The sequence below is a fragment of the Notechis scutatus genome, chromosome 1 (assembly GCF_049901735.1).
Source record: "Notechis scutatus isolate UNSWTSFEM ecotype Mainland chromosome 1, rNotScu1.2, whole genome shotgun sequence".
NCBI classification, from domain to species: domain Eukaryota; kingdom Metazoa; phylum Chordata; class Lepidosauria; order Squamata; family Elapidae; genus Notechis; species Notechis scutatus.
In genome coordinates, this window is record NC_142009.1 from 276134869 (window position 1) to 276162283 (window position 27415).

Genomic DNA, 27415 nt, shown 5'->3' on the forward strand with positions numbered 1-27415 from the left:
TAGCAACCATTTGTAAATTTCTATGTTAATAGTAGATATTGTAACAGAACCTTGAAAGTCTGTAAAAAGAAGTCTCCAGTTTAGCTTTTATACTAGCAAAATTAAGACAGTTACTCCAAGTCTCTTTCACATACTGTGGTACGTCAATATTCACTAATTGGTTCTGTGAGATGCAATGAGTACCAAAAACAACGAGTACCAAACATTTTTTCCCATAAGGAATAATGTAGTGAGTCACAAGGTAACTGACACCAACTAGTTCTAGCTTGAGTACCAAACAAACAAAATGTTAATGTCAAAATAATGTTGAGTACCAAATTTCATAAGTTTCAAAGCAGGTGAATATTAACGTATCACTGTAGATCCCTCCTTGCTAGTCTGGGGAATTTGTTTGCAACGATCCTGTTTCTTCCTCCACTTTTCCCTGTTAGACATTCCATCATAGCACAAGATCTTATGCAACCATTAATTAGAACATTTCTCTCTATCTCAACAGATGGCAACACAAGGAAACATATTATCTGACTATTATTATTATGGTCAGCCAGATGTTTAGACTGGATTTGACATGTTTGATGATCTATCAAGTCCTTCCCAAGGACCTTGTTTAAGAGATCATCTCAGAATGTGTGTCAAGTAGCATAAGTCCAACTTTCCCATTCTAGTTGGTTCACAATTCTTCAGGTTCCCCAAATATTAGAGGGCAACAGATTAGGAAAGGGTGTTGTAGAGCAGGGGTCCCCAACCACCGGTCCGCGGACCGGTACTGGTCCGCGGAACAACTCCTACCGGGCCGCTGGCTTGCTGCGCCGCCATCTTTTTTGATGAAAAAGTGCTTCCGTGAGCTTTTCCGGTAGAAAGCTCACCGGAAGCACGCTTTCATCAAAAAAGATGGCGGCGCCCACCTGATGCCGGTACCGGGCCGCGGCGCCCAGCTGATGCCGGTACCGGGCCGCGGCGTAAAAAAGGTTGGGGATCACTGTTGTAGAGCATGTCACCATTCCATGATTTCTTATATTTCTTTTCATATGCGAATATGTAATAGATGTCATGATTTAGCAAGATGACATTATCATGCTAAGGATCTTTGGTAACATTACTTCAATGACTTGGATCATACCAATAAAATTTACTTGTTTTGAGTTTGATGTGTAATAAGGATAAAATTAGTCACTGTCTTTTGTAAATCATGGTTTGTGGTTTAGTATAATATATGAACCAAACCAATTGTAGTAAATTATTTAATGTATTATTTTACAAACTATGTATGAATTTGGGGACCGCCTGCGATCAAGTAGCTGAAAAATGTACAAAATATTTTTTTCATTCTCTTTCTAGATATTAGTAAGCTCTAGGGATTGTGGCAAGGAGCTCTTAGAAGCAGTAGAATTGTTACAGAAGCACAAATTAGTTGCCTCCCAAATCTATTCTCTTGAGGAAAGCATCATGTACATTTCTGGAAAAAAAGAAGATATAATACAAAGGAAGCCAGTTAAATCAGATATGCTTCAAGCCAAATATCAGATGCTTCATCAGCTACATCAGAATCTTCAGCATTCCTGCCAAACAAGGTAAAATTCTTGTAAATATTGATGAATACTTTGGTTTAATCTGAAAATAAAAGAAAGGTCTGATCTTAGATTGGGATTCTCTATGCATGATTTATGTTTCTCTGTTCCACGCATTCATGAAAGAGAAATGAAAGGCCATGGGGGCTCAGTCCCCTCAGATAAATCCTATATATTTTTGTCAATTATTTAAAAAGGCATGCCCATATGTTATAAATAATCCAAAATAATGTTAAATTTTTGATATTCAGGCAAAGGGCAGAATAATTCTGATTCTTTAAGAATGATATTGGCAAGTATACCAAGCTCTTAAAATGAATCTGGGAAGAATCATTATTTTTGGCTACATCTCTCTCACACACACACACTCATTTGTACTCACTCTCTCACACACACGTCATTGTGTGCAGGAATATCTCCCCAGTATATGGGCTAGGCACTCCTAAGTCAAGATAGGAGATTCCATAGAAAGTTGTGAAGAATAAGAGGGATGTGGGACTTCCATATCCAGACTGTCAAGGTGGTACGAGCCAATCAACCAGATATCATGGTGGTAGACAAGGACCAGAAGACAGAGTGTTGACAGATGTAGTGATGCCAAATGACAGTAACATCGGGACCTTAAGGAGGAACTAGAGGGAATGTTGAAAGTAAAAAAATCAAAATGGTGGTAGGAGCACACAGGGCTGGGAACTGGCTCCAACAAATGCCAGGAACAACATTAGAGTTCTCTAGGCTGAAGAATGCAGTGCTAGGAATAGCTAATATATGTGTAAGAACCTCAAACTTCCAGGCCTCTGGTAGAGGGCCTAAGATTGAGGAAGATCCTTTGGGATGAGAAGGAATTTTTAAATATATACTATATACTATTAAATTCTAGGTACATCTTCAGTTATATATTAATAGAGAGTGCAATCTGTAGGAAACTTTAGCATCAAAGGTTGTGTGGAGTAAGGGTGGGGAGTTGGGTATTTATGATTGGGGGATTTTTTTGAACATGTCTTTTAATTTGGCTTAGCCTTGTTCTCTTAAAGTTTGGAAATTTTTTTTTATCATTTTCTTTAATATTATCCCTGAATAAAACTTATTATGGGCAAAAAAACAGAAAATCAACAGCTATCTTTTATTTAATGCATTTCAATTTTGCTGAGAAATGTAATATTAAATTAAGCGAAACACATGAGATTTTTTCCAAGAGAAGGAAAACACAGAAATATAGAAGTATAATTTTACCAAATCAATTTATAACAGCAAATATTTAAAAGTTGTTCCATGATTTCTTCTGTTGAGTGATTCTGGAGTAAAAATAAGCTGGTTCCATACTGTATTTTATATTTTAATAAGTTGAAATTGCTAGAAAAACCTGAAATAACCTTTTAAAGCAGGGGTCTTCTAACTTGACAGCTTTAAGACTTGTGGACTTCAACTCCCAGAATTCCTTCTCCAGTCATGTTAGCTCAGGAATTCTGGGAGTTAAAGTCCACAAGTCTTAAACCTGCCAAGTTTGAAAACCCTTATTTTAAGGTGCATCATTTATTTGTTTGATTCAGGCAGCATCAGTTGGAAGGTGCTTTGAAGTTTTTTGAATTTTTTCATGAATGCAAAGAAGAGGAGAAATGGTTGTCTGACAAATGGAAATTAGTGAAGATGGGGACTTTAGAGGATGATCTCACTCATATTTCAGCCGCTCTCCAAAGCCATAAGGTTGGTAAAATATATTTTCTTTATCGTTTGTATGATTTTAATAGAAATCCGTAGAAAAGCTGTGAATGTAATGGTGAGACTACATTTCTCATTGTTATCACTGATGAAGCCATAAGGTGGCATTACAGAGAAGAAAAAAACGAAACACTCTCCAGCATTCCTGATTACTTAGATTTCTCTGAAAACTGTAAGAAGTACATATTGCTCTCCTTCTTCCTGCCTTTTCTACATAATTCTATTAAGAATTTTGGTTATAATTGTAAAATCTATTTTTTTCTTTAAAACTGAAAGAAAGAAAGAAGATTAGAAAGGAAAAGTAAAAAACACAAGAAAAAAGAAAGAGAAGAAAGAGGAAAGTAAGACTATAATAAAGGAAAAGAAATATACAAAGAAGTAATTTCCAATCTTCATCACAAGAATAAACTAATTTAGTGCCTCTTCATCTCCTCTAAAAGTCACAAACACTTATCTCTTCATCCCATACTCCACCACAAATTCACAAAAATAATATTTTAAGTATTGGTGTCAAAAGAAAATCCATAAGGAGTTGCCAAAAGTAACAACATATCTTGTTTAAATCTTGGTCAAATAAACCAACTTTATATTTCTTCCTCTTATTTCTAATAGTCTTAATCCTTAGTTCATTCAAATATTGTCATAGGATTTTATTTCTTTTCATTTCTTCTTTGTTCCATCATATAGAGTTATTCAAGGTTTTAATGAGCCTCTTTTGTATATCCAGTTAGAAAACATCCTACAGGTCACTTTCTTGGTTTGTCATTTGTATTTTTCTTTTAAATTTTAATATCTCAAACATTTTCTTTTGTGGATCCATTCAGAGGTGGTATTCAGCAGGTTCTGACCCATTCTGGAGAACTGGTAGTGGAAATTTTGAGTAGTTCAGAGAACCAGCAAATACCGCCTCTGATTGGAGATGTTACAGTATCCTTCCCCTGCCATGCCCACCAAGCCACGCCCACAGAACTGGTAGTAAAAAAAATTGAATCCCATCACTGGATCCACTGAAGCATCCTTTTCTAAGTCATTCTCTGTCAATTGCAGGACCACTTTTGAAACTATCATTTTGTCAATATTTTTGGACATAATCTATCTAGAGAAACATAAAATCATTACCATCCTTAATATTGTGGTTGCTGCCAGCATCCCAAGTAGACTGCATAGAAAACATAACAAGATGAACTAATTCTACTTTATTGTAAGGCTTCATACATTGTAAGAATTTTGCATATCTAAAAGTACAAATTTCCTGCCATCTTTTTTTACTCTCTAATAAGTTAGGGTGGATCCTTTCTAAAAAAATTTCTCTGTTCATTGCACAACTGCATACTCGTCCACTTTTTATTTGTTCATTTCCTAGGCAACATCTCTTACTTCTATGTTCCAAGGACATTTCACATACCATTAACCCTTGAAAAACTGCTATCTTGCAGTGAGGAACAGCTATCCAAAGCACATGTGGGTAATCTCCCATCCTCTCCTTATCTAGAGAGATTCCAAGGAACCAATCTACTCATAAATTCCTTGGTTTTTGTTTCAATTCATCATTCCTTCATCAAACGTTTTTCTGTACATAGGTTGATCTGAGAGAAAAGTGGTTAGTTCTAAATCACCCATGGCTTAAGGTAGATCAGAAACTTAGGTTCCCCACTCCCAGTCCTTAACTCCTATACTTTATTGGCTTTTTATAGTGTTATGGCAGCCTCCAACAATAATCTCCCAATTTCTGTTTGGCAGTCCCTCCAAATTGAGTGTGACTCCCATCAAGCAATTTGTTCTAAGATAATTTGCAAGGGCCAGGAGTTAAACCAGAACAATCCTTCAAACCCAGAGATTTGGAAGAAGTTGAAAAACATCCAGCAATTGTGGCAACAGCTCCAAGATGAGATGACTAATTGTAAGATGCGCTTGAATACAGCTGTTCTCATTCAACAGGTAAGTCAGTCTCCTCCTTTGTCCAAACAAGGTAAAAAAGTTGAAAAAAATATTATTAATTTTTAATAATTTAAGAGCTGTGGTGGCACAGTGGTTTGAGTGCAGTACTGCAGGCTACTTCTGCTGACTGCCGGCTGCCTGCAAGTTGGCAGCTCAAATCTCACCAGGCTCAAAGTTGTCTCAGCCTTCCAGTTTTCCAAGGTTGGTAAAGTGAGGACCCAGATTGTTGGGGGCCATATGCTGACTCTGTGGCCACTTAGAGAGGGCTGTAAAGAACCATGAAGCAAGATATAAGTCTAAGTGCTAATGCTATTGCTTTCATAGTTCCAAGCAAAGAACCCTATTGAATGAAGACTCGGAAGTTCCATTCAGGCTTGAAATACCTTTTACTGATTATATCATATTGGCACTTAGAAAGATGGCTATCAGGATTCCAGCAATTGCCCTAATTAAATCATGAGCCTTGAGCCAAATTTCAAAGAGCTTCAGAGAATTCATTAGGAGCGACATATTAGTATGACCTGGATGTAGCCAATTCTAAGACATTGTCAACCTTGACCCTGGTTTTCCCCCACCCCTCTGGGTGTATCATAATTCATATTCTCCAACAAAGCACATCCATAGCCAAGAGTCATCAATCATTCTCTCCAGTTGGAGTTTTGTGCGGCAGAAACTCCAGTCGGTTAGCATAGAAAATGTTTTATGACAGTGGCTAGCTTTGGATAATTCCCATGCTTCAGAGTAATAAACAGAATAGAAACTTCCTACCCCCCTCAGGTGTCTTGGGCCATGTTAACCAATCAGTCCAGCAGTAGCTCCCCATTGGTCTCAGCAGATAGTCATTGCCATGACCTTGGTTCACATGCTGCGTCTGGTTGATGTTTTGTCTAGTGGACTCCGGCATTGTATTCCAGTCCTTTCTAGCTCCCCCCTCCCCCAAGAATGGCAACAAAGAAACAAAGCAAAAAATAAATATGGCTTTGGTCAAAGTCATTTCGAAGTTGACAATTGCTATTATTAACTTCCACCTTGAATTCTTTAAGATACTCTATCACCATATCATAAGTGAATGGTTTTAATGGGGTTATAGTAAGAGAGGCCACTGTTCTAGCAGTTCTCAATTTTCTAGGCTTTTTACTTGTATAGATATGAGTGTGTGTTTCCGTGTTTTAATATCATCTTTAAAAATATTAAGTGAATTCGTTTTTTTCCACTTCTACCCTGTTTCTCCAACAATACGGCCTCCCCCAATAGGAAGTCCCAGCATGTTTTATAGGCATGAAATGAAATTAAGCCCCTCCCCCAAATTAAGGCCTATATTAAAACATGTGAAATGGGGGAATGGTGGGGGGCTTGCCGTTAGGAAGTACTCTTGTTGCACACCCGGATATGGTGCTGCCTGCGTTGACCCCGATACAAAGTGCCCCACCAACGCCGAGGTCAACATCCAAGCCGTCGCCGCCCACCCGCCCGAAGATGCAAGGGGGAATTAAGTCACCCCCGAAAAGACAACCTAGCCATTTTTTCGGGGCTCAAAAAAAAAATAAGACTCGGCCTTATTATATGAGAAACACGGTAGTATACTATACTACTTTTGACCAAGTTTTATCAATTTTTTTCACTGTGGGCAAAATGTAGCTCTGGGGCCTACATTGGAATTTAAGCAAATGATTCTATTCCTTTGCATACATTATTTCTGTAGTGGGATGTCATCTGTAGGTATCACCACAATATCTTGATCTTGTTTCTCCCTTCAGTACTTTGCAGATATTAATGAGGTTGACTCCTGGCTCCAGGAAAAACACACTCTCCTAGCCAGCAAAGATTATGGGAAAGATGAATCTAGTGCAGAAGCTTTGTTGTATCGTCATCTTCGTTTGGAAAAGGAGCTTGCTGCTTATTTTACAGAAATAAGCCACTTGGAGGAACAGGCCCATTCTGTGGCGCAGCAATTGGTATGTAGCACCCAGGCAATCGTTTAAGTTACATAACTGTCTGCCCAAAATATACACCAACTTACTGATGCACTTAAACCAGCGTTTTTTAAACCTGGACATTTTAAGATGTGTGGACTTCAGCTTTCAGAATTCCCCACTGACATGCTTAAAGTTGACAAGTTGGAAAAACACTAAATGAGACAGACGCATCGCCAATTGCCTTCCTCATTCATCTTATTTAAAATAAATTCCGTTCCTGTGATTTCTGATAATTTTCCCCCCCTACAAATGGCATGTTTTCCTTCTTCCATGGATCTATATAAGGCCTGAGATTTTAGCCATTGTGATTTCATATTTCCGTATGAGATTTCTGCCTACTCCCTAATATTCAATGCTTAATTTATAAAACAAGAAATTGCCATTTTGAAACTATGAAGGTAAATGTTATTTATTTGGATTATATGATAATGTAAAAACATCCACATCTGCTTTTGTTTTGTGATTAGATCCCCATTCATTCTCTCTAGTGATCAAATCAATCTTTTCCTGTATTGCTTGCTTATTCAAACCTTAATGTTTTAAGGCAATCTCATTTTATCTGTTTTGTATATTTAAGTATCTCTGGTTAATAAACTCTTATCTTTTAGATGCACCTTATTTTGTAATACTAATCAATCTTTAAGTATATAAATGAATTCCCAAAGGTGCTTTTTCAAGAAGCAACTTGATTTTTATTTTCGTTGAAGACATTTCATTTCTCATCCAAAAAACTTCAGCTCTGACTGGATGGTGGGAAATGGAAGGGTTTATACTCCTTGCGGACAGTTGGTCATTTGCATTCTTTTAGAGAGTTGTTGAGGCCACTTGGAGGTTTATCTGTGTCCTCGGGGTCACCTGAGCAGTACAAATGGATGAGGAGTCTTCTTGGAACTGCTGAAAGCACAGATAAACCTCCAAGTGGCCTCAATGACTCTCTAAAAAGAATGCAAATGACCAGTTGTCTGTAAGGAGAATAGATCCTTCCATTCCCCACCACCCAGTCAGAGCTGAAGAAACTTCTTGGGTGATAAGAGAAATGTCTCCAAAGAAAAACAAGCAAGTCCAGTTGCCTCTTGAAAAAGGAGCTTTGGGCCATGACCTGGATGACTAAGAATCTCCATAGATATATATAAATTAAGCTGGCACTAAGCATATGTTAATATTTGTGAGTGATAGAACTCGGTATTATAGAATTTTGTGTCTAGTTCTCTGAGCAGATGGCATCTGTGCCAGCAGCAAATTCAGAAATCAATAACCAGAGAGTAGCTAAAATGCCATCAAATCATTATCTTTCACAGACTCTTGTCAAACCTACATTCACTGGAATGCTTGGCTCTGATTCACACTTTATTATGGAAAAGATATGGAAAATGCAGAAGAACATTGTTTTGCTGCATGAAAAACTGCAAACCATGGCTGAGGTATTATTTTTTCCTAATTATCTTTAGATGGGTGTGTATAATGAAGGGTTTAGATACATGGGTTTTCTTCAATTCAGCTGATATTTCTGACTAATTTTATTGCTAGAATACCTACTGTACTTTATCCACAATGCTTTAGTGCTTATTAAAGCATCTCCAATTTCTTCCAAACAGCATAGGAAAAAAGAGTTACAAGAAAGAATCCAACTCTATCAATATTACAACTCCTGTGAAGAGTTTCAGTCTTGGATAGATGACAAGGAGAAAATTTTCCAGACCATTCAACCCAAAGCCGACAATGTAGAAGCTATGCAGCAAAAATTCCAGGTCTTTATTAACAGCCTGAACTTTGAATTCCTGATTTGTTTCCATTTACAAAAGATTAACACTGACATAAAATATTACATTTTAGTAAAACTATGGCAAGAATTTTAGCCAATTATTAGATATCTTGGTTGACTGGTAAATCTGCAAAGAAAACCACTTGTGCTTGTTTAGACTGTGAAATATTCATTGTTAGTTTATAGCAGCCAAAACAATGGAGACTTAATTGAAATTGAAATACCTTTGCAGGCTAATTATTGGACAAGCAGAGGATCTACAAGTTATAGAAAATAATATTGCAATTTGAAACCCAGTGCAAAGTTTAAGCAAAGGGATTATTCAGAAGAACAAAAATTGGTGATAAATTATTTGTGATTTAACAAGTCCAGTCCCAATTACCATTATTAAATAAGAACTACCTGTATTTGCAGGTAGATTATTGTATGTTCATATGCAAACTACTTTTTAATCCTGAGCTTCACTTTAAAAAAATGAAAGCATAAAAAAGGAAGACAGATTCATTCCAGACAAGTTATGCCTTTATAAACCTTAAATTCTTTCCCCTTTGTATCTGATCCCCTGGCAAATATGCCCTGGATTTCCTCCACTTTGGGTGTGTGTCTGTTCATATTTCCACAAAGTTACTTTCATCTCATTCCCAACCTGAATAGCCCTAAATTAGCCTTAGGTCTTCCAATGTTTACCCATACAATACAACCCAAGAAGGCAGCAACTCTTAGCAGCCTGCATGTGGTACAGCTTAATTTGTTTCACCATCAACTCCAGGGGTGTCAAACTCGTGGCCCATGGGCCAGATGTGTCACATGCTGGCCACATCTACCCCAGTTTAACAAAGGGGGGGGAAAGGCATGATATGTCACATGATGACAAGGTGATGCCACGAGTTTGATAGCCCTGATCTATCCATCAGCGTTATTTCAATAAACCCTATGGAATGGCCTGATATCTGTTAAGCATTTCAGGCTGTTGCGGGTCTTCCTCTGACATGGTCCATCAAAGCCATTCTGGTGGGCCAGTGGGATCACCTGGTTCTTACCAACAGGACTGACTCTCTCTCTCTCTCTCTCTCTCTCTCTCTCTCTCTCTCTCTTGATCCCAAGCTTAGAGCCTTGGCTTTGAAAGAAGGATATACTCAACAGCTATTGGGAACTGGCTGGCTATTTTGAAAAGTGAATAGAACCTTTTCAAACAACTTTCAAAACCTGTCAGCCAGCAGCAAAGTATATTCATTAGCTCTTAAACCAGGTTGAGAAATGGTCGTGTGCTTGTTCAAGAGACACCCTAGTTGGAATGCTGGAGGAAAAGATAAAGTCATTTTTCTTATCTACTCTACCATACAACTTCTTCTTCTAGTAGCGGCTGTTTGAAACAAACACAACCAGGAGTGAGTTTTGACTGACAGACAAACCCATTGGTGTTGTCAAAACCCATCTCGCCTCTAAGCCCCCTCCAGTGCAAAAGAGGGGACCCACTGGCACCAATATGTATTTGTTTTAATGTATCAGATTGCCTTTTAATAACATAGTAATTCTTTTATTATCCTATCAGTATCTATAAATTCCATCTGGATTAATACATTGCATAAATAAATGCTGGAAAAGTTTTTTACCCATTCAAGGACTGAGTTTATCCTAACCACTTTAAATTGGAGAAACCCTGGGTACCCAATTAAAGTGATATTTTTGATGTTATTATTTTCCATTTGCAATCCTCCCATTTTCCCCACCATTTCTTCAGACTTCTGTTAAGTCTTTTGGAAATCTGTTAAGGTATGAAATTGGAATAGCTGCCCATTAGGTTTGGCTGATAGTGCCTGAGCCAGCCCCATCTGGAAACATGTTTAATATGCGAAAACATTAATTACAATAAAGAAACTTTTTCATAAGACAGTGATTGTAAACAATTGCAAACAATTAACAGCTTCTGCAACAAATTGTGATGGTGGCAAAGAGCATCATGCATATGTTTATCGTTTTACTCCTCCCAGGCCAGCCAAGATTATTTCCATAAATAACCATGGCAGAGCTGAAAATATATGATTTAGATTACTGTCTCTTTCCTTAGAGTTTCCTAATAGAATTGGCTGCTGGGGAAAAACAGCTGGCGGAGATCAGTTCTTCAGCAGATATATTTTCTAAGAGATGTCCTGGAAAACAGAAGGAGATCCAAACTCGTAAGCAACAGATAAACAAGAGGTAAAAAAATAATAATCATACAGCTGATAGAAAATGAACACATCAGCTTTGATATATGGTCTTTTAAACACTTGGGTGCAGTGACATATAAGACTCTAACTTGCAAATGTTTGAAAAGACCCACATCCTTAAATATATATGTAATAATTAGTTTTTCTGAAACATGTATGTTTATTCTTATTTTACCCTAATAGTAATTATTATGAGAACCAGTTTGGTATAGTGGTTTGGGCACCAGCCCGAAACTTGGAGACCAGGAGTTCTAGTCCTACTTTAGGCACGAAACCAGCTAGGTGACTTTGAGCCAGTCATTCCCTCTCAGCCCTAAGAAGGAGGCAATGGCAAATTACTTCTGAAACATTTTCCCAAGAAAACCTCAAGGACTTGTCTAGGCAGCTGCCAAGAGCCTAAATTCTTTAGACACCGAGGTGCATATTTGTTTTCCAATGTACTTGTAACAACATAATGGGCTATTGCTATTCTCTACTTCCTATATTTAAACTATTCTTAAAATTTAAAATTCAAAATCTCTCTATATACAGACATATTCCTGAGTAACCATAATGAGCTCTGCTTTATTGTTGTCTATTTTTTTTAGGTGGGAATGTCTGGAAGCATTAAAAGAAGAAAAAGGCTCAGAACTGATTGGGGTTACTGATGTCAAGACATTCCTTCAGGATTGCCATGACACTCAAGAACTGTTACAAGACAAGATGACCAGCCTTGAGGATTTGGGGCAAGGGAGCAAGCCAGCTGTCTTGGAAGTGCAGGCACGCAAGCTTTCAGCCTGTGAAAGAGACATCTCAGTTCTGGAGAGAAAAATTGAATACCAAAAAAGGATAGCCAATTTGTAAGAAATCAATTCTTTACTATGTTATAATAATAATATTGTAGTTGTTACACTTATAATCTGTTTAAGCAAAGAGTGACACCTGCATATATAACTTGACTGAGGCACAGCAATGATGCATATCTCTTTCTTTAGTTGATTAGCAGTAATAAAAATAAGATGCATTTTTCTTTTTAGAAAGGTTGTTTGCCTCATTGAATAGATCGGAGTTTAGAATTACTTTGCATAGAGAGAAATTGATTGGTTACTTGAGGGATTATATGCTATCAAGTTAGTATCAACTCATAGCAACCATACAGTGAGTTTCTCCATCGATAGAAATAAGTAGGATAACCCATAATGGCTGCTTTTATTGACAAAATCTTGAGCACATCAATGTAAATGGTCCTTGATTAAGATACTCCCTAAAATGAAAGCAGAGATACAATACCAACTGCTCTTTCTTCCCTTTACCCTCATCTTGGCATATACAAATGATGGTTTTATGCTACACTTTCCATCCAAAGATTGAGAATAATTAGGACTATCCTGTCTGTGTTGTAAAACTCATGATGGTCACAAGATGACAGTAGACAGAAATTTTCTGTATCACATTGATGGCTTCTCAGGTCTGTTTCAATTTGCATACCAAATATAGTAGCCACACAAATACTATCAATATTATTTGTTGTTATTGTTATTGTTGTTATTGTCATGTTCGACTCTTCATAACCCCATGGACTATATCACACCAGGCCCCCCTATCGCTGTCTCACAGCGGTTGCCCAAATTCATGTTTGTTGCATCAATGACATTATCTAACCATCTGATCCTCTGCCATTCCCTTCTCCTTTTGCCTTCAATCTTTCCCAAAAGTCAGGGTCTTTTCAAATGAGTTCTCTCTTCTCATTACATGGCCAAAGTATTTCAGCTTCAGCTTCAGTATCTGTCCTTTCAAAGAACAGTCAGGGTTGATTTCCTTTAGGAATCAATGTTATAAGGAATGGCCTTTATGCTCAAAGCCCAAAAGAATATTTTTCAAGAACTTTTCTTTTAATTATGATAACTCCTGCTTTCCCTCAATAAACACAGAATAACCTGCAAAGCTATATTACTCCTCTTTGACTCAATTCATTGTAACAATCACAAAATTAGTTTAGTTGAAAGGGACTCTATACCTAGAAGAAAGCTCCTGACCATGATCACCAATAGTAGAGAATTTGTCTTATCTGTTTTAACCCCGACTGACATCTTAAAAGCATCAGATATAAAGTGGTTTATAAAGTCCTCCCTGATACATTGAGTAACACTTCTACCAAACACTTCTACTATCAGACAAAACCTGACTTGAAGTAATAATTCCAGCTAGCATAAGTAGCTTCCTAATTTCTATGACTGTCCCAAAATTGCTTAATGATATTCATGGTTAAGTAATTTCAAATTCACTTTTTGTGTGTGCCTCCAAGTCTGTCTTGACTTCTAGAAACTGCCCAGATTAATTCATGCAGTTTTCTTGACACCGTTTTTTGGGGAGTGGTTTTGCCATTCCTTTCTCCCTAGGGTTGAGAGAGAGTTGCTGGGCCAAAATCATGTCGTTGAATTTGTGTCTAAGGCAAGACTAGAAGTCATGGTTTCCTAGTTTCTACTCTGGCTCTTTAACCACTGCACTAACCTTGGGTCTCTTTGAATTGAGTATTCTACTACTATTCATGGTCATATCATTTCCCTAAATACGTAAGACATTTCATATCAATTTAATATTTTCAATTAATAAAGTGATCTAGGAAGGCAAACCTTCATTCAGCAAGATGATAATTAGAAGTAACTTTCAGCTAGTATCTCTTAGCTCAACATTGTATGCATTTTTATTTTATTTTCCCTACACATGCTAACATAGATTCTAATTAATTTTCTGGAAATATATTTACACAAATTTCAAAATAATGGGAATTTATCATATCATATTGTATTCATCACATAATAATATTTAGATGCGGAACAAAATCAATGAATTAACAGTATTCAATATATCAGGCATACCTTTTTTCAGGGAAATTCAACTTTTGGTTAATAATCTGGAATTAATTAACTCAAGAATATGTCTCTGGCTTCATTGCAGAATCCAAGATTCCAATCCTGCAGAGAGTCATGCCATAAAAGAACATGGAGAATACATGGAGAATCTATTATTAATGTTAAAGTTAAAAACAGGGGAGAAGAAGGTGGCTTTGCAGATATCAAGGGATCAACAAACTTTTCTGCAAGAGAGCCACAGACTTCTCTTATGGATTGATGGTATGAAGGAGAAACTGACAAGTGAAGAGATATGCATAGATGTGATCTCTGCAGAACAGCTCTTGAAAGAACATCAGGATTTGCTGAAAGAGATACACAGCCAGAATCACAGGTACTTGTAAGACCATGTAATAATAATAATTGCTCAATTAGTGATCATGATACAATCTGCAATACCTATTTGGACAGTTTTAAACCATAATTACAGTAATAAAAAAAGGACTGTCAGAGGTGATTACTCATTCTAGTCATATATTATTTCAGTCACCAAAAGCAGAGATGGGGTTTGCAAACATGGCTAAATCATAGTTATTGGCTACCATTGTTGACTTTATGTGAAAGATTAAGTCCTTAGTAAGTTGGATGTGATGGTTACAATCTATAATGGATGAATTAATAGAACTCTCTAAACTAAAATAACAATATTTTAAGAACCAGGACAATGCTGTATATTCCACAATAACAATTGAATGCTATCATCCTTGTCCATCTGAGAATCAAATATTGAATAGATATATTTAATCAATTATGCCTCTGAAAACCTTGTGTAACTCTGAATCTTAAAACATGAGTATGTGTAGATATTATTCAAACAAGAGAAATATGTGATATATGCAATTGTGTTGGAATCTTTGACAGATTTAAACAGCTGCAAGAATTAGGTGAGAAGGTTGCAGATAGTTCATCCAATATTGGAGCTCTTGAGGTTGGTGAATATATACACAGAATTTCTCAAGGAAGAAATGACCTGGATAAGTTATGGATGGAGCAACAGAAGAAGCTACAGGAAAATATAGCATTGCAGAAATTCATTAAAGAAGTTGATTCAATCCTTGCTACTATCTCCAGCCATGAGGCCTTTTTTCAGACTGATAATCTTGGGGTAAATACTAAAGATTTTATTTCAAATTTAGACTGGAATTTATTTATAGGTAGTCCTGGATTTACAACCACAATTGAGCCCAAAATTTCTGTTGCTATGTGAAACAGCCCCATTTTACTGTTGCTATGTGAAACAGCCCCATTTTAATTTTGCCCCATTTTACAACCTTTCTTGCCATAGTTGTTAAGTGAATCACTGTGGTATTTAAGTTAGTAACATGGTTGTTAAGTGAATCTGGCTTCCCCATTGACTTTACTTGTTGGAAGGTCCCAAAAGGTGATCACATCATCCCAGGATATTGCAACCATTATAAATATGTACCAGTTGCCAAGCATCCACATTTTGATCACATTACCATGGGAATGCTGCAGCGGTCATAAGTGTGAAAAACAGTCATAAGATTTATTTTCACTTATGTTATAACTTTGAACAGTCACTAAATGAACTGTTGTACGTCAAGGAGTACCTGTATTTACAAAGCTTATATACAACTCCAGACTGCTTACAATAACAATTAAAAATGAGAACTAATCACTTCAAACCAACACTCAAATAAATATAAATAATAGCAAGTATTCCATTCATTTTAAGTCAACAAAAAGCATACAATGAGCCACAAACGTTCTTGCTTTACAAAAAAAACCTCAGGGAGAGACTTTTTTTTTTTACTACCGGTTTGGCTGAACCGGTCCAAACTGATAGCATAACACCACTGAAGGTCAGGAACCTAAGCTTTGCCTCCATATTTGTACAACCAGGAAAGGCAAATTCCACTCAGGTGGTCTCAGAACTTCATAACTAATGATGCGAATGGAGAACAGCAGCAGTTCACACCAACTAGTATCATCGTTAAGACTTCTAATTAAATTAATTAAATTCGGGGGGGGATGAATACTCTTAGATTATTGTTACACTACCCTTACCCAGCTAGCTCAAGTTTCAGAGAATTCACATGTTCTGGAGATAGGCATGAAATAATATTGTGGGGATATCATAACTCTAATGGTCTTTCCTTCAGGATCACATGGATTCAACTCAGAGTCTCCTGAAGCAACATGAGGATTTTGAACAAGTGCTGTTGGTGTTGAAACATCGAACAAATGCAGCCAATGGCCAAGGAGAGCAGCTGATAGAAAGGGGTCATTTTGCTTGTGACAGGTATGTCATCTGAGAACTACAAAAGAAAGAAGCTCATAAATTCCTCCCTTGACTTGGATGTGTGTTTGTGTGTATATGGGAGTGAATCCAGGAAAACAAACAATTTATCTTTTCAGAAGCTGGTTTAGTATCAATGTTGACAAGATGGTTTATATTTTTGCAAGCTATTTCATTGTAATTTACATGCACTTTAAAAACTTAATAGTAAGTATAATTGCTTCATTTCTGTGTAGAATAAATCAATTTCTGCATTTTACTCACTCTTCTGCTGAATAAAATGGACCCCCAAATTTTCTGTTAAGCTTTCAGGGCGGCTTTACAGTGCATTGAGAGCAGTAGTCTGGATAGTTCATGTCTGAATCTGATCATTTCTAAAACCTTCTGAATTATCAACGTTCGAGAAGATGAAAAATCAGGGGAGCAGTTCTCAAAAATAGTTTGTTCAGTTGTTGTTGTTTTTTAGTTGGAAGTTCACAGGAGAAGAGGTTAGAATTACTCTTGGGCTTATTGTGTCCTCCCCTTTTTCTCATTTTCTTTCAATTTGATGAGGGGGAAAATTCACTCTTGCAGAAATTAAAGATCAGTGTCATTCTCATTGGGGATTTTTAGGCTTTTTAAAATCTTTGTTACTTATCAAATCAGCAAGGACATGGCTTAGTATGTCCAGTCATTCATTCAATGATGGGTTTTCTCCATGTTATAATTAAATTCTGAGGGAAGACTCCCCAGGGAAAGTCATCCTATGGGGCTTCTTCAGATCAGGAATTATCATGGATCACCGGAGAGCCTAAAAGGTAAGAGAGACTATGGTACAGGAAAAAACAATTGCTGCCACCAGTTACAAATAAATGCAGCTCAAATACAACACATTAGGAACTTTTAAGCCAGTGGTCGCCAACCAGTAGGCTGGGGACCATTGGTGGTCCACAAGAAAATTTTGGTGGTCCGCAGAGAAATCTCACCCCCAAAGCAATTAATCCAGGCTGTGCAGGAACACAAGGCTGCGCCACCCACATGGCCCACAGGAACACAAGGCTTGCGTCACTTGCATTACAAAAAACACAAGGTAGTGAGGGGAAGGGGGGGACTTGCCCCACGCACCTGGCCTGGCCACCGGGCTGCTTCTTTCCGCTTCTTTCTTCTTCTGTTTTTGGCTACACACAAAGAAAGCAGCAAAAGTCCTTCTTTCTCTCCCCAAATTCCACCAGAAATGAGTCTTTGGGACCCTGCAAGGCCTCCTGCTCCAAGAGGCTGCGCCGGTGCGACAAGTCTCACAAAGACTCATTTCTGGCAGAGTTTGGGGGAGAGAAAGAAAGACTTCTGCTGCTTCTGCTGCTTTCCTTGCATGAAGCCAAAAGTCTCTCTCTCCCTCTCATCCCCTGAGAACGGAGCTGTAGATGGTATTCTGTGATCTTAAATAAAGAATGATCAATTGGTAGGAAAACAGGGTGGGGAATTTTCCTGCAGACTTTTTTGGGATTTTCCCAGGGTCTCTGGTCTGCAGGATTTAGAATTATGAGTTTGGTGGTCCCTGAGGTCCCAAAGGCTGGCGACCCCTGTTCTAAGCAGCCTAAACATAAAGAAGAAAAACAGAAGCTTTTACGGTAAGGGAAAAAATAGCTTATGGGAACACAAATGTTGGCACTGTGTTAATTTTAAAATGGCTAGTGCAAACCATGAAGAGACCTGTTGTCTGAAATGAGCCCCCTGAACAACTTAAAACACATCACTTAGATTCACTGGGTCTCAGTTTCCCTTAGCCACACAAGGAAAACTTTGCATCTTTAAGTTCACAAAAGGAATTTGTATAACAATAACTTTTTTTCTTCTAACCAGAAAAATCAAGTACATTTGCTGTATTAAATGTAAAATTAATGGTAGATTAAACTGTAATAATGTACATGGCTCACTAGAATTAAGGGACTTGAGTCTTTATGTATTTATCTTCCACACCTATAATTCTATTTATAGAAGCCATGATAGCTATTTTCCTATTTCTATTTCTGTTCCTTCCTGGTTCTCTAGAATTTTATTTATTTATTGAGAAACTGAAGCCTCTGTTACTTCTTCTACAGGATTAAGAAGACAATGGTTACCTTATGTGAAAGATGGAAATTGCTCATAAATAAATATGAGCAGAGAAAAGGGAGGCTATTAGATTCTCTTCTACTACAGGTCAGAATGTTGAACTGTTGCATACTATTTGTAAAAAGCTTGAACTTAACACTCTGAACTATGCATTTCCAACTCAACATACTTCATCCGACTGTCATATTAAATCAGAAATGTATAACCAGTGACCTTAGGACCATATGTGCCCTCCAAGTTCTGAAATGTGTTAGTAAATTATAAAATATATGCATGCTTATACCCCAGGCAGAATGGAAAATGATTAAATACAAGAACTATATATTTAAAGGAAATGTAAAAGTAGTTTTGCCTCTTTCCCACCCTCTATTTTATGGGAAAGGACTCATAGCATTCCACTGAAAAGCCCAGAAAAGTTGCATATTTCTGTGAGCCTAGTTATACTATGGTTTGTTTGGTCTTGGCTTAGCTTGACATGGTAGTAAATGGTCTGCACATAAAGACAAAAAGGATATGTTACACTTCTTTTACTTAATGTAATTAAATTTTGTTTACTGAGACTTATATCCTCTCTGCCTGCATGTGAGTTTAAGTGCTCATGCTTCAAATACAGTAATTGGGCTAAAATAGGATATTAAAGCTAATAATAATGTATTATGAGTATATGCCAGAATGCAGGAGCTGCTGCAGAAAAGGCATATTCTTCAGGTCCCAACAGATGACATTGGTTAATCAAAGGAACTCAAATAACACCAACCTTGCAGGATCAAATTGCCTGGGCAGCTACCCTGGGAGACAAAACAAAATGAACATTACTACAATGTTCCACAGACAATGTTGCAAGGAAACTAAACATGTTCATTCTCCAAAGGCATACAAGAAAGAAGCCAGATTGTAAAATGCCTTCTCGAATCCTACTAGAGTTAAAGCTACTCTGATCTCCAGAGATATATGCTTGTTCCAGTTGAAAGATCACAATCCTAATTTTTTCCCTCATTTAAAATTATCTTTGTGTAGATCAGTTTACAACTTCATATTCTGATAGCTTTAACATGAGAAAACACTGAGTTTTGTGGTCATTCACTGAGACTGTAAAAGGCAGCTTGGACATTCATTTAAAAGTAGGCAACATATTTCTTAAAGAATAGGTATAAAATCCTTAAGTCTCCTGCAGAAAAGATGTTTTATTTCTGTATTCTGCATTGGCATTAAATAAGTGATGGAAACAATAATAAAAGTAAGATCTTCTTCAAGTCAAGCTGAATTCCTGGTGATTTAATGACACATCCATTTAGTTTTCCTTGTCAGTCATATGGCAGTGGTTTGCCACTTCTTCCAGGATGTATTTTCTATTTCCCATTCTAGCCATGGATTTTCTGGCAATCTCCTATGCAAATACAAATCCATTTTTTAAAAAAAAAATCAGACAAAATCAGCTATTTGGTGGCACCCATTGGAGCAGAAATGATAAAAGGAGTGTGTGTGTGTGTGTGTGTGTGTGTGTATGCACGCATGTATGATATATATGATATATGATATATGAGATATGAGATATGAGATATGAATATATATATATATATATATATATATATATATATATATATATACACACACACACACACATATATATTTGTTTTCTGAGGTTCTCGGGTATTTGTATGTGGATCTTTGGTTATTCGGGTTTTCTCCCGCGTAAGATTGAAAGTATCTAGGCAACGTTTTGATGAAGTCTCATTCATCATCTTCAGGCTTCTGTCTTCAGCGCTGTGCTTCTCAAAGTGATGTGAGCTTGCAGCTGCTTCTTCCTTTTAACTGCTAGTGGGGTGTGACTTGATTGGGTGGGGCTTGGCTGTGTTCTGATTGGGTGGGGGTGTGTTCTCATTGGTTGGGGGTTTGGCTGTGTTCTGATTGGTTGGGGGTTGGTTGTGCTCAGGTTGGTCTTAGTTACTGGGGGATTTGAGCTGGTGAGCTGTGATCTTGCTGTTTGGCTTCAAGTTCGTGGTCGTGCTGCATCTTCATGGTGGGGTCAGTTTGCTTCATGTATGGCTCAGAGGGGTTTGAAGTGGGTAGTGATGCAGCTGCAGTGTGGCTTCTGGTCCGTGGTCGTGTCTCATCTTCTGTGTGGGTGTGAGTCTGCTTTTTACATGGAAGTGTGGTGGTGGCATCTTGTGTGGCCTCGTGGGGTGTGGGTCTGGTGTCATTCATCATGTTAGGTACTCATCTGTTCATGAGAGAGGGTTTCCAAATGGCTGGTAAGCGGGAGGTGTCATCTCTTTTATTCATGCTGTGTGGGCGTTTTTCTATCTCTATGGCTTCTCTGATTATTCTGTTGTTGAAGTGTTCGGTTTTGGCGATAGTTCTGGTATTTTTAAAGTCAATCTCATGTCCTGTGGCTTTGAGGTGTTGGACCAGGGAAGAGGTCAGTTCTTCTTTTTGATTGAGTTCTTATGTTCTTCAACGCATGCACTTATTCTTCTGTTAGTTTGTCCAATGTATGTGGTGGGACAGGCGGTGCAAGGGATTTCGTATACTCCTTGGTTTTCTAACTCGATTTTGTCTTTAGGGTTTCTTAGGATAGTGGATATTTTTCTGTTTGTGCAGAATGCTGTTTTAATGTTGTGTTTTTGGAGGATCTTGCTGATTTTGTCTGTAGTGCCTTTTATATATGGGAGGAGGGCTTTGCCTTCTCTTGTTCTCTGTCTTGGATTTTGGTTGGGGTTTCTTTTTGGAGTAGGTGGATAATCTTCTTTATTTGGAATCCATTGGCTGTTAGTACATTGGTGAGAGTGTTTAGTTTGGTTTTTAGGTGTTGTTCATCAGCTAAGCATTTTGTTCTGGAGATGAGTGTCTCAGCTACGGAATTGATCTATGAGAGTGCATGTAGATAGCGGTTTGTATGTGTTTTCTTCTGGTAGATGGTGTGTCCTAGGGAGCCATTGGGTTTTTTGTATACCAAGACATCTAGGAAGGGAAGTTGATTGTTAGCTTCTGTTTCCATGGTGAATTGGCACTACAGACAAAATCAGCAAGATCCTCCAAAAACACAACATTAAGACCAGTGGCCCCCAACCTTTTTTGTGCCGCGGCCCGGTACCAGCATCACAAAATGATCCACGGCCCGGTACCGGCATCAGCACGCATGACAAGGCAAGGCGAGCCGAGCGACTAGCCAGCCAGCCGTCCCCCGCTTCTCCCCGCCACCTTCAACTCCTCCTTTGTACCTTTGTCGATGGGCTTCGCTTCGGGACGGCTTCGGGACGGTTGCTCGGCTCACCTTGCCTTGGGTGCTGAAAGAATCCTCGCGCCTTAGTTTCGTTCGAAGCCCCCCCCCCTTCGATGAAACTAAGGTGCGAGGATTCCTTCAGGACCCAAACGTCGCTTTCCAAGTGGAAAAGCTCACCCAGAAGCACTTTCTCGTCAAACAAGATGGCGGCGCCCAGCAAACCAGCAGCTCGGCAGGAAATGTTCCACGGACCGGGACCGGTCCGTGGCCCGGTGGTTGGGGACCCCTGATTAAGACAGCATTCTGCACAAACAGAAAAATATCCACCATCCTAAGAAACCCTAAATACAGAATCGAGTTAGAGAACCAAGGAGTATACGAAATCCCATGCACCGCCTGCCCCAACACATACATCGGACAAACCAACAGAAGAATTAGTGCACGCATTGAAGAACACAAGAACTCAATCAAAAAAGAAGAACCGACCTCTTCCCTGGACCTCTTCCTCTTCCCTTCCACAGGACATGAGATTGACTTTAAAAATACCAGAACTATCGCCAAAACTGAACACTTCAACAACAGAGTAATCAGAGAAGCCATAGAGATAGAAAAACGCCCACACAGCATGAATAAACGAGATGATACCTCCCACCTACCAGCCATTTGGAAACCCGCCCTCATTAACAAATAAGTACCTAACATGAAGAATGACACCAGACCCACACCCACGAGGGCCACACAAGATGCTACCACCACACTTCCACGTAGAAAGCAGATTCACACCCACACAGATGATGAGACACGACCACGGACCAGAAGCCGTACCACAGCTGCATCACTACCCGCTTCAAACTCCTCTGACCCATACATGAAGAGAACTGACGCCCAACATGAAGATGTGGCACGACCACGAATACGAAGCCAAACAACAGGATCACAGCTCACCAGCTCAAATCCCCCAACAACTAAGACTAACCTGAGCACAGCCAAGCCCCCACCTGAACAGAACACACCCCCACCTAATCAGAACACAGCCAAGCCCCCACCCAGTCAAGTCGCACTCCCACTGGCAGTTAAAAGAAAGAAGCAGCTGCAAGCTCACATTACTCCAAGAAGCACAAAGCCGAAGACACAAGCCTGAAGATGACGAATGAGATTTCGTCGAAACGTCGCCAAAATACTTCCAATTTTACGTGGGAGAAAACCCGAATAACCAAAGACCCATATGTGTGTGTGTGTGTGTGTGTGTGTGTGTGTGTGTGTGTGTATCATATATATGTATGTATGTATGTATAAGATATTTACATAAAAAGATAAGCATAATAATATACATAAATGTGAATTAGGAAAAATATAAAAGAAAAGGAGTGAAAAACAGTACAAACAAGAAAAGAAAAAGATAATTAAAGAACTGAGTTCTGATCCTTTTATAGCAGGTACAAACCAACTTATTATCCCTTCTCCCTCTCTTAAGATTACATCACATAATTCTTCTCTATCCCTATACAGTCAACCTTTTTAATCGGCAAATCCAGAAATCATCATTTCATTTTCCCCCCCCATTTTCAACAAAAAGTCAACAAAATACTTTTTATGAAAGTATTCTGGGTCATAGGAGTCTTTAATATGCTAGGTGTAAGGCACATTATACTGTACTCTCTACTCAAGTTCTCAAAATCTAATGTGTACAATTTTAGGAGTTCATTCATGACACTGCTGAACTCTTGGTATGGATGGAAGAAAAATACAAGATAGCCTCAGATGAGTCCTATCGTGACCCCACAAATATCTTACGGAAGCTGAAAAGGCATGAGGCTGCAGAACAAGAAATGATGGCCAATAAGAAGCATTTTATGGGGGTAATGACGGTAAGGTGATCTCATGCAGGTAGAAAGATAACTAGTAGAAGGGCCAGTAATTCGATAATATTTGACAGTGTGTCTTCACTCAAGATGTATAGGTGTAATATTATTGTTATTGATAACTGATGATCAACAATTGGTATGAGTTATGAAGTTTTACTCTATGCATGCATTTTCTCTGAATAAAGATCGGCAGGTAGAAACAACCATTACAATTTTGGGGGTTATCAAGAAATGTGTTTTTGACTGAATGTATTGCATTTCTCTAGGCTGGAAATCAGCTGATACAAAATGACCACTATGCTGCAGATTCCATTCAGGACAAAATGTCGGAAATAAAGAAGAAATGGGAGAAACTCTATAGCAAGATGATAGAACATGGAGATAAATTGAGGCAGGCTGGCCAGGAGGAACAACTGATGGAGATTCTTGAGGTCAGGAGCAATGCATGAATGAATGATTTATTACAGTTAAATTTAAAATACCCTACAAATACTAAAATATCTAAGACATTATATAAAGGCAATAGGAAATTACAGAAATGGAAGCGCCACTTTTAATTTCCCTATAGCCAGATTCTACATGTTGGCCCACAAAATTTAGCAAGATCAAATATAGAAGCAGGTGTACTGTCTGAATGCAAAAAGACAGAAGCATTGAATTGGGAAGATCTGGAAATTTTCTGAAATGGGCATAATAAGTTTGAGCATCTGATTTCTACTTTTCCTTCCTTAGGATGCTGACGAGAAGATAGAGAAGATAGAAAGGATGCTCCGAAATGCAGAATTGGGTCATGATTTGCGTTCCAGTCGCAATTTACTCAAGGAGCATAGACAGCTAGAAAATGAAATGCATGGACTGGCTGAGAAAATGAATTCCATTGTGTCTCATGCCAAGAGTGTAGCTACACATCACTTCAATAGAGAGAAGATTCTTGATGAGACCCAGAGTTATCTGGAAAGGTGAGCTACTCTTCTTCCAGGGATCAGAAATCCAAAGATTACTTCTAAACTAGAGCAAATTATTGTACAAGGTAGGGAGCAAAAAAACTACTAGTATGCTTACAGTGACTGAATACTGAGATTGGCTGTCGGAAAAGTCAGCAGACAAGTCATTTTTCCCTTCTTCTATGGAAGAATAACAAGACATATTTTTCACCTTAATCTGCCTCACAGGATTTTTTTTTTTGTAGCAATAAAATATTTTAAATATTAAATATTCAATTAATTAATTAAATATTTAAATATTAAAGTTAAATACTTGCTAAGAGAAAGGAGGCAACCTATGGTCTCCAGGCAGCCTCAGAGCAGTTTTTGTTGTCCCCAGAACATTTATTTATTTATTAAGCAGATTTATAGGACCTCCCAACTTACACATGGTGACTCTGGGAGGTGTACAATTCTCAGCTTGCCCAGCTTGCCCGGCTAAATTTCAGTAGAAACCTTCAAATTTGATTTGCCTTGTTTAAAGTAAGAAAAAGGTATGAAATAGGTACATCAAGTTTGTTTGGTTTAGCACACTTAGTGTAACCTTTAAACTTTCTATACACATCTTCATTGCACAATCACCTCTATCGGGTGACCTTATTATGTGGAATGTTTCTGTCTTTGCAGATCAATAAATAATAAAAAAAAATGCTGTTTGCAGTCACCCCAAAAGGTTTTTTTTTTAATCTCTTTTATTTTTCTGGAAAGTACTGCATAAGAAAATACAGCAAATTACACAAAAGCAATACACTTGGATTAAAATTGCCACATGTTCCATAGATTGGATAATTATAATGTAAAATAGTTGTGGAAAATATCCCTATATTGCTTTCTCTTCTGGTCTAGCATTATTATTTTTTACTAATAGTAGTAATGGCATTAGTATTAATAGGACCAATCAATTAGAAATGTTTAGCTAGTGAGGAGCCCTAATGATTCTTTTTAAATATACAAATGTGAACAGCCTTTTTTTAAAAAAAATCTAATCTACAGATTTGATTCCCTCCAAAAACCTCTTGTGGAGAGGGGGCATCTGTTGGAGGCAAGTGTGGAACTGTTTCAGTTCTACCATTACCATGACATGGAAATGCAGTGGATTGGTGAGCGAATGTCCATTGCCAAATCCACAATCCAAGGAAAATCTTTAAATGGGGCTCAAAGCTTGCTACAGAAGCAGAAGGTAAGTCTTAATTATAATGGTTCTTCTGAAAATCGGACTGGGGACTTTCAAAAGCATTTCACTTTTTACATTTGGGTTAGCAGCTCATCTTTCAGTCAGATGGAAAACTTACCAGGAGCAAGGATTCAGCCTATCCAAATATCAGTCCTACCTTAAACACAGGTCTAAAAACAAAATGAAAAAATGTACTCTTTCAAGATGCCTCAGCTTTGCTTACTTTCCTGTTTTGATTGAAATCTGCAAGGTGGTCAAGAGCCATAGAGACGTTTAGTGCTTGGCATTGAATTATTTATGAATTTTGTTTGTTTGTTTGATTGATTGATTGATTCGTATCTTGCCTTTATTGCTTAATAAATAACTCAAAGCAACCGTGAGTTGTTTAATACCTTCCTTCCTCCTCAGTGGTGCGATTCAATTTTTTTTTAGTACCAGTTCTATGGACGTGGCTTGGTGGGCGTGGCAGGGGCAGGATACTGTAAAATCTCCAGTCAGAGGTGGTATTTGCCGGTTCTCTGAACTACTCAAAATTTCCGCAACCGGCTCTCCAGAACTGGTCAGAACCTGCTGAATACCACCTCTGTTCCTCCTCTTATTCTCACCACAGCAACCACCCTGTGAGGTGAGGTGAGGTGAGATAGTGACTGGCCCAAGGTCTTGCCCAGCTGTCTCTCATGCTTAAGATAGGACTAGAACCCACAATCTCCTGGTTTCTAGCACTTTAACCAGTATAACGATCTGGATTTTTTTAAAAATGTCACTGGAGACCAGTTTCAAAATATTAGCAATATCATGCATTAGGTTTAAATCATGAAAATTATATACCTGTAATTAAGAATGAATATGGCCTGTTTGGCAGAGCAATGATAGCCAAGTCATCAACACAGTTATTCCTGCAACTGCCATCAAAGAAATATTAGATGCCATCAAAGAAATAATAGATGCATTTAGTAAACTTTCCCTTCAGAATGAAAAGAAGAGTTTCAGGAATCCAAGTTTTTCTCTTCTGGTTCAGATACATCTCTGGATATAAGAACAAACACTAGGAGAAGGTAATTTTTTGTTTTGAGATTTTGGTAAAAAACAAAAAATAACTCAGTAAACTTTAGGCTTTGAAAAATAGCACATAGACTCCAAGTTTCTCTTGAATGTTTCTTTCGTCTATTTGCCTGTCACCTTTCCATCACATTTCTGCCTGTTTGTCTTCTAGGAATTACAAGTTGAAGTGAAAGCCCATAAGCAGCAAATGTCCAGGGTTCTAGAAAAGGGGAATGCTATGGCAGAAGATACGTGCATATCTTCTCAGAGAATCAAAGAAAAGTGCCAGGAACTGAGCAAAAACTGGACAGAGCTGGAAGAAGCATGTGATAAAAAAATTAAGCAACTGCAGCAGTCAGTTGTTTACTATCAGGTATATGTATATATATTTTAATATTGTGAGCTTCCCAGGGCCTTTGGATATAAATCGGGCGGCAAATAAAATTTATAAATAAATAAATATATCACTGTATTTTGACAACACCCCCTTTTACATCATGCAACTAACAACACAAGATTTCCACACAGTTTGGTGTTGGTTTTGGAACTGCCTGTTTCTTACTATGGTTGGGCAGCTGAACTAATTTACCTCCAGCTCTGCTATTGCTCAACATAGATTGAAAACATTCAATTGGCAGTATCACAAATTGCAATATGGAATTCTGCAAAGCTTAAGGGGTCCATTTTCCTTGTGCTGAGAATTCCCAGACTTCT

The 27415-nt window shown here is 38.0% G+C and overlaps 1 protein-coding gene across 1 annotated transcript in view; it reads left to right on the top strand.

The window, feature by feature from the left end:
- SPTBN5 (spectrin beta, non-erythrocytic 5) overlaps positions 1-27415 on the top strand; it is a 106779-nt gene that overhangs the window by 11202 nt on the left and 68162 nt on the right. The window contains exons 9-22 of the mRNA XM_087962040.1: positions 1339-1571; positions 3119-3272; positions 5028-5225; positions 6983-7180; positions 8419-8622; positions 11032-11162; positions 11761-12012; positions 14111-14398; positions 14926-15169; positions 23336-23506; positions 23770-23934; positions 24236-24462; positions 25480-25666; positions 26874-27074. Of these exons, the coding sequence (XP_087818166.1) occupies positions 1339-1571; positions 3119-3272; positions 5028-5225; positions 6983-7180; positions 8419-8622; positions 11032-11162; positions 11761-12012; positions 14111-14398; positions 14926-15169; positions 23336-23506; positions 23770-23934; positions 24236-24462; positions 25480-25666; positions 26874-27074 (2853 nt within the window). The remainder of the gene's footprint in view (positions 1-1338; positions 1572-3118; positions 3273-5027; positions 5226-6982; positions 7181-8418; positions 8623-11031; positions 11163-11760; positions 12013-14110; positions 14399-14925; positions 15170-23335; positions 23507-23769; positions 23935-24235; positions 24463-25479; positions 25667-26873; positions 27075-27415) is intronic.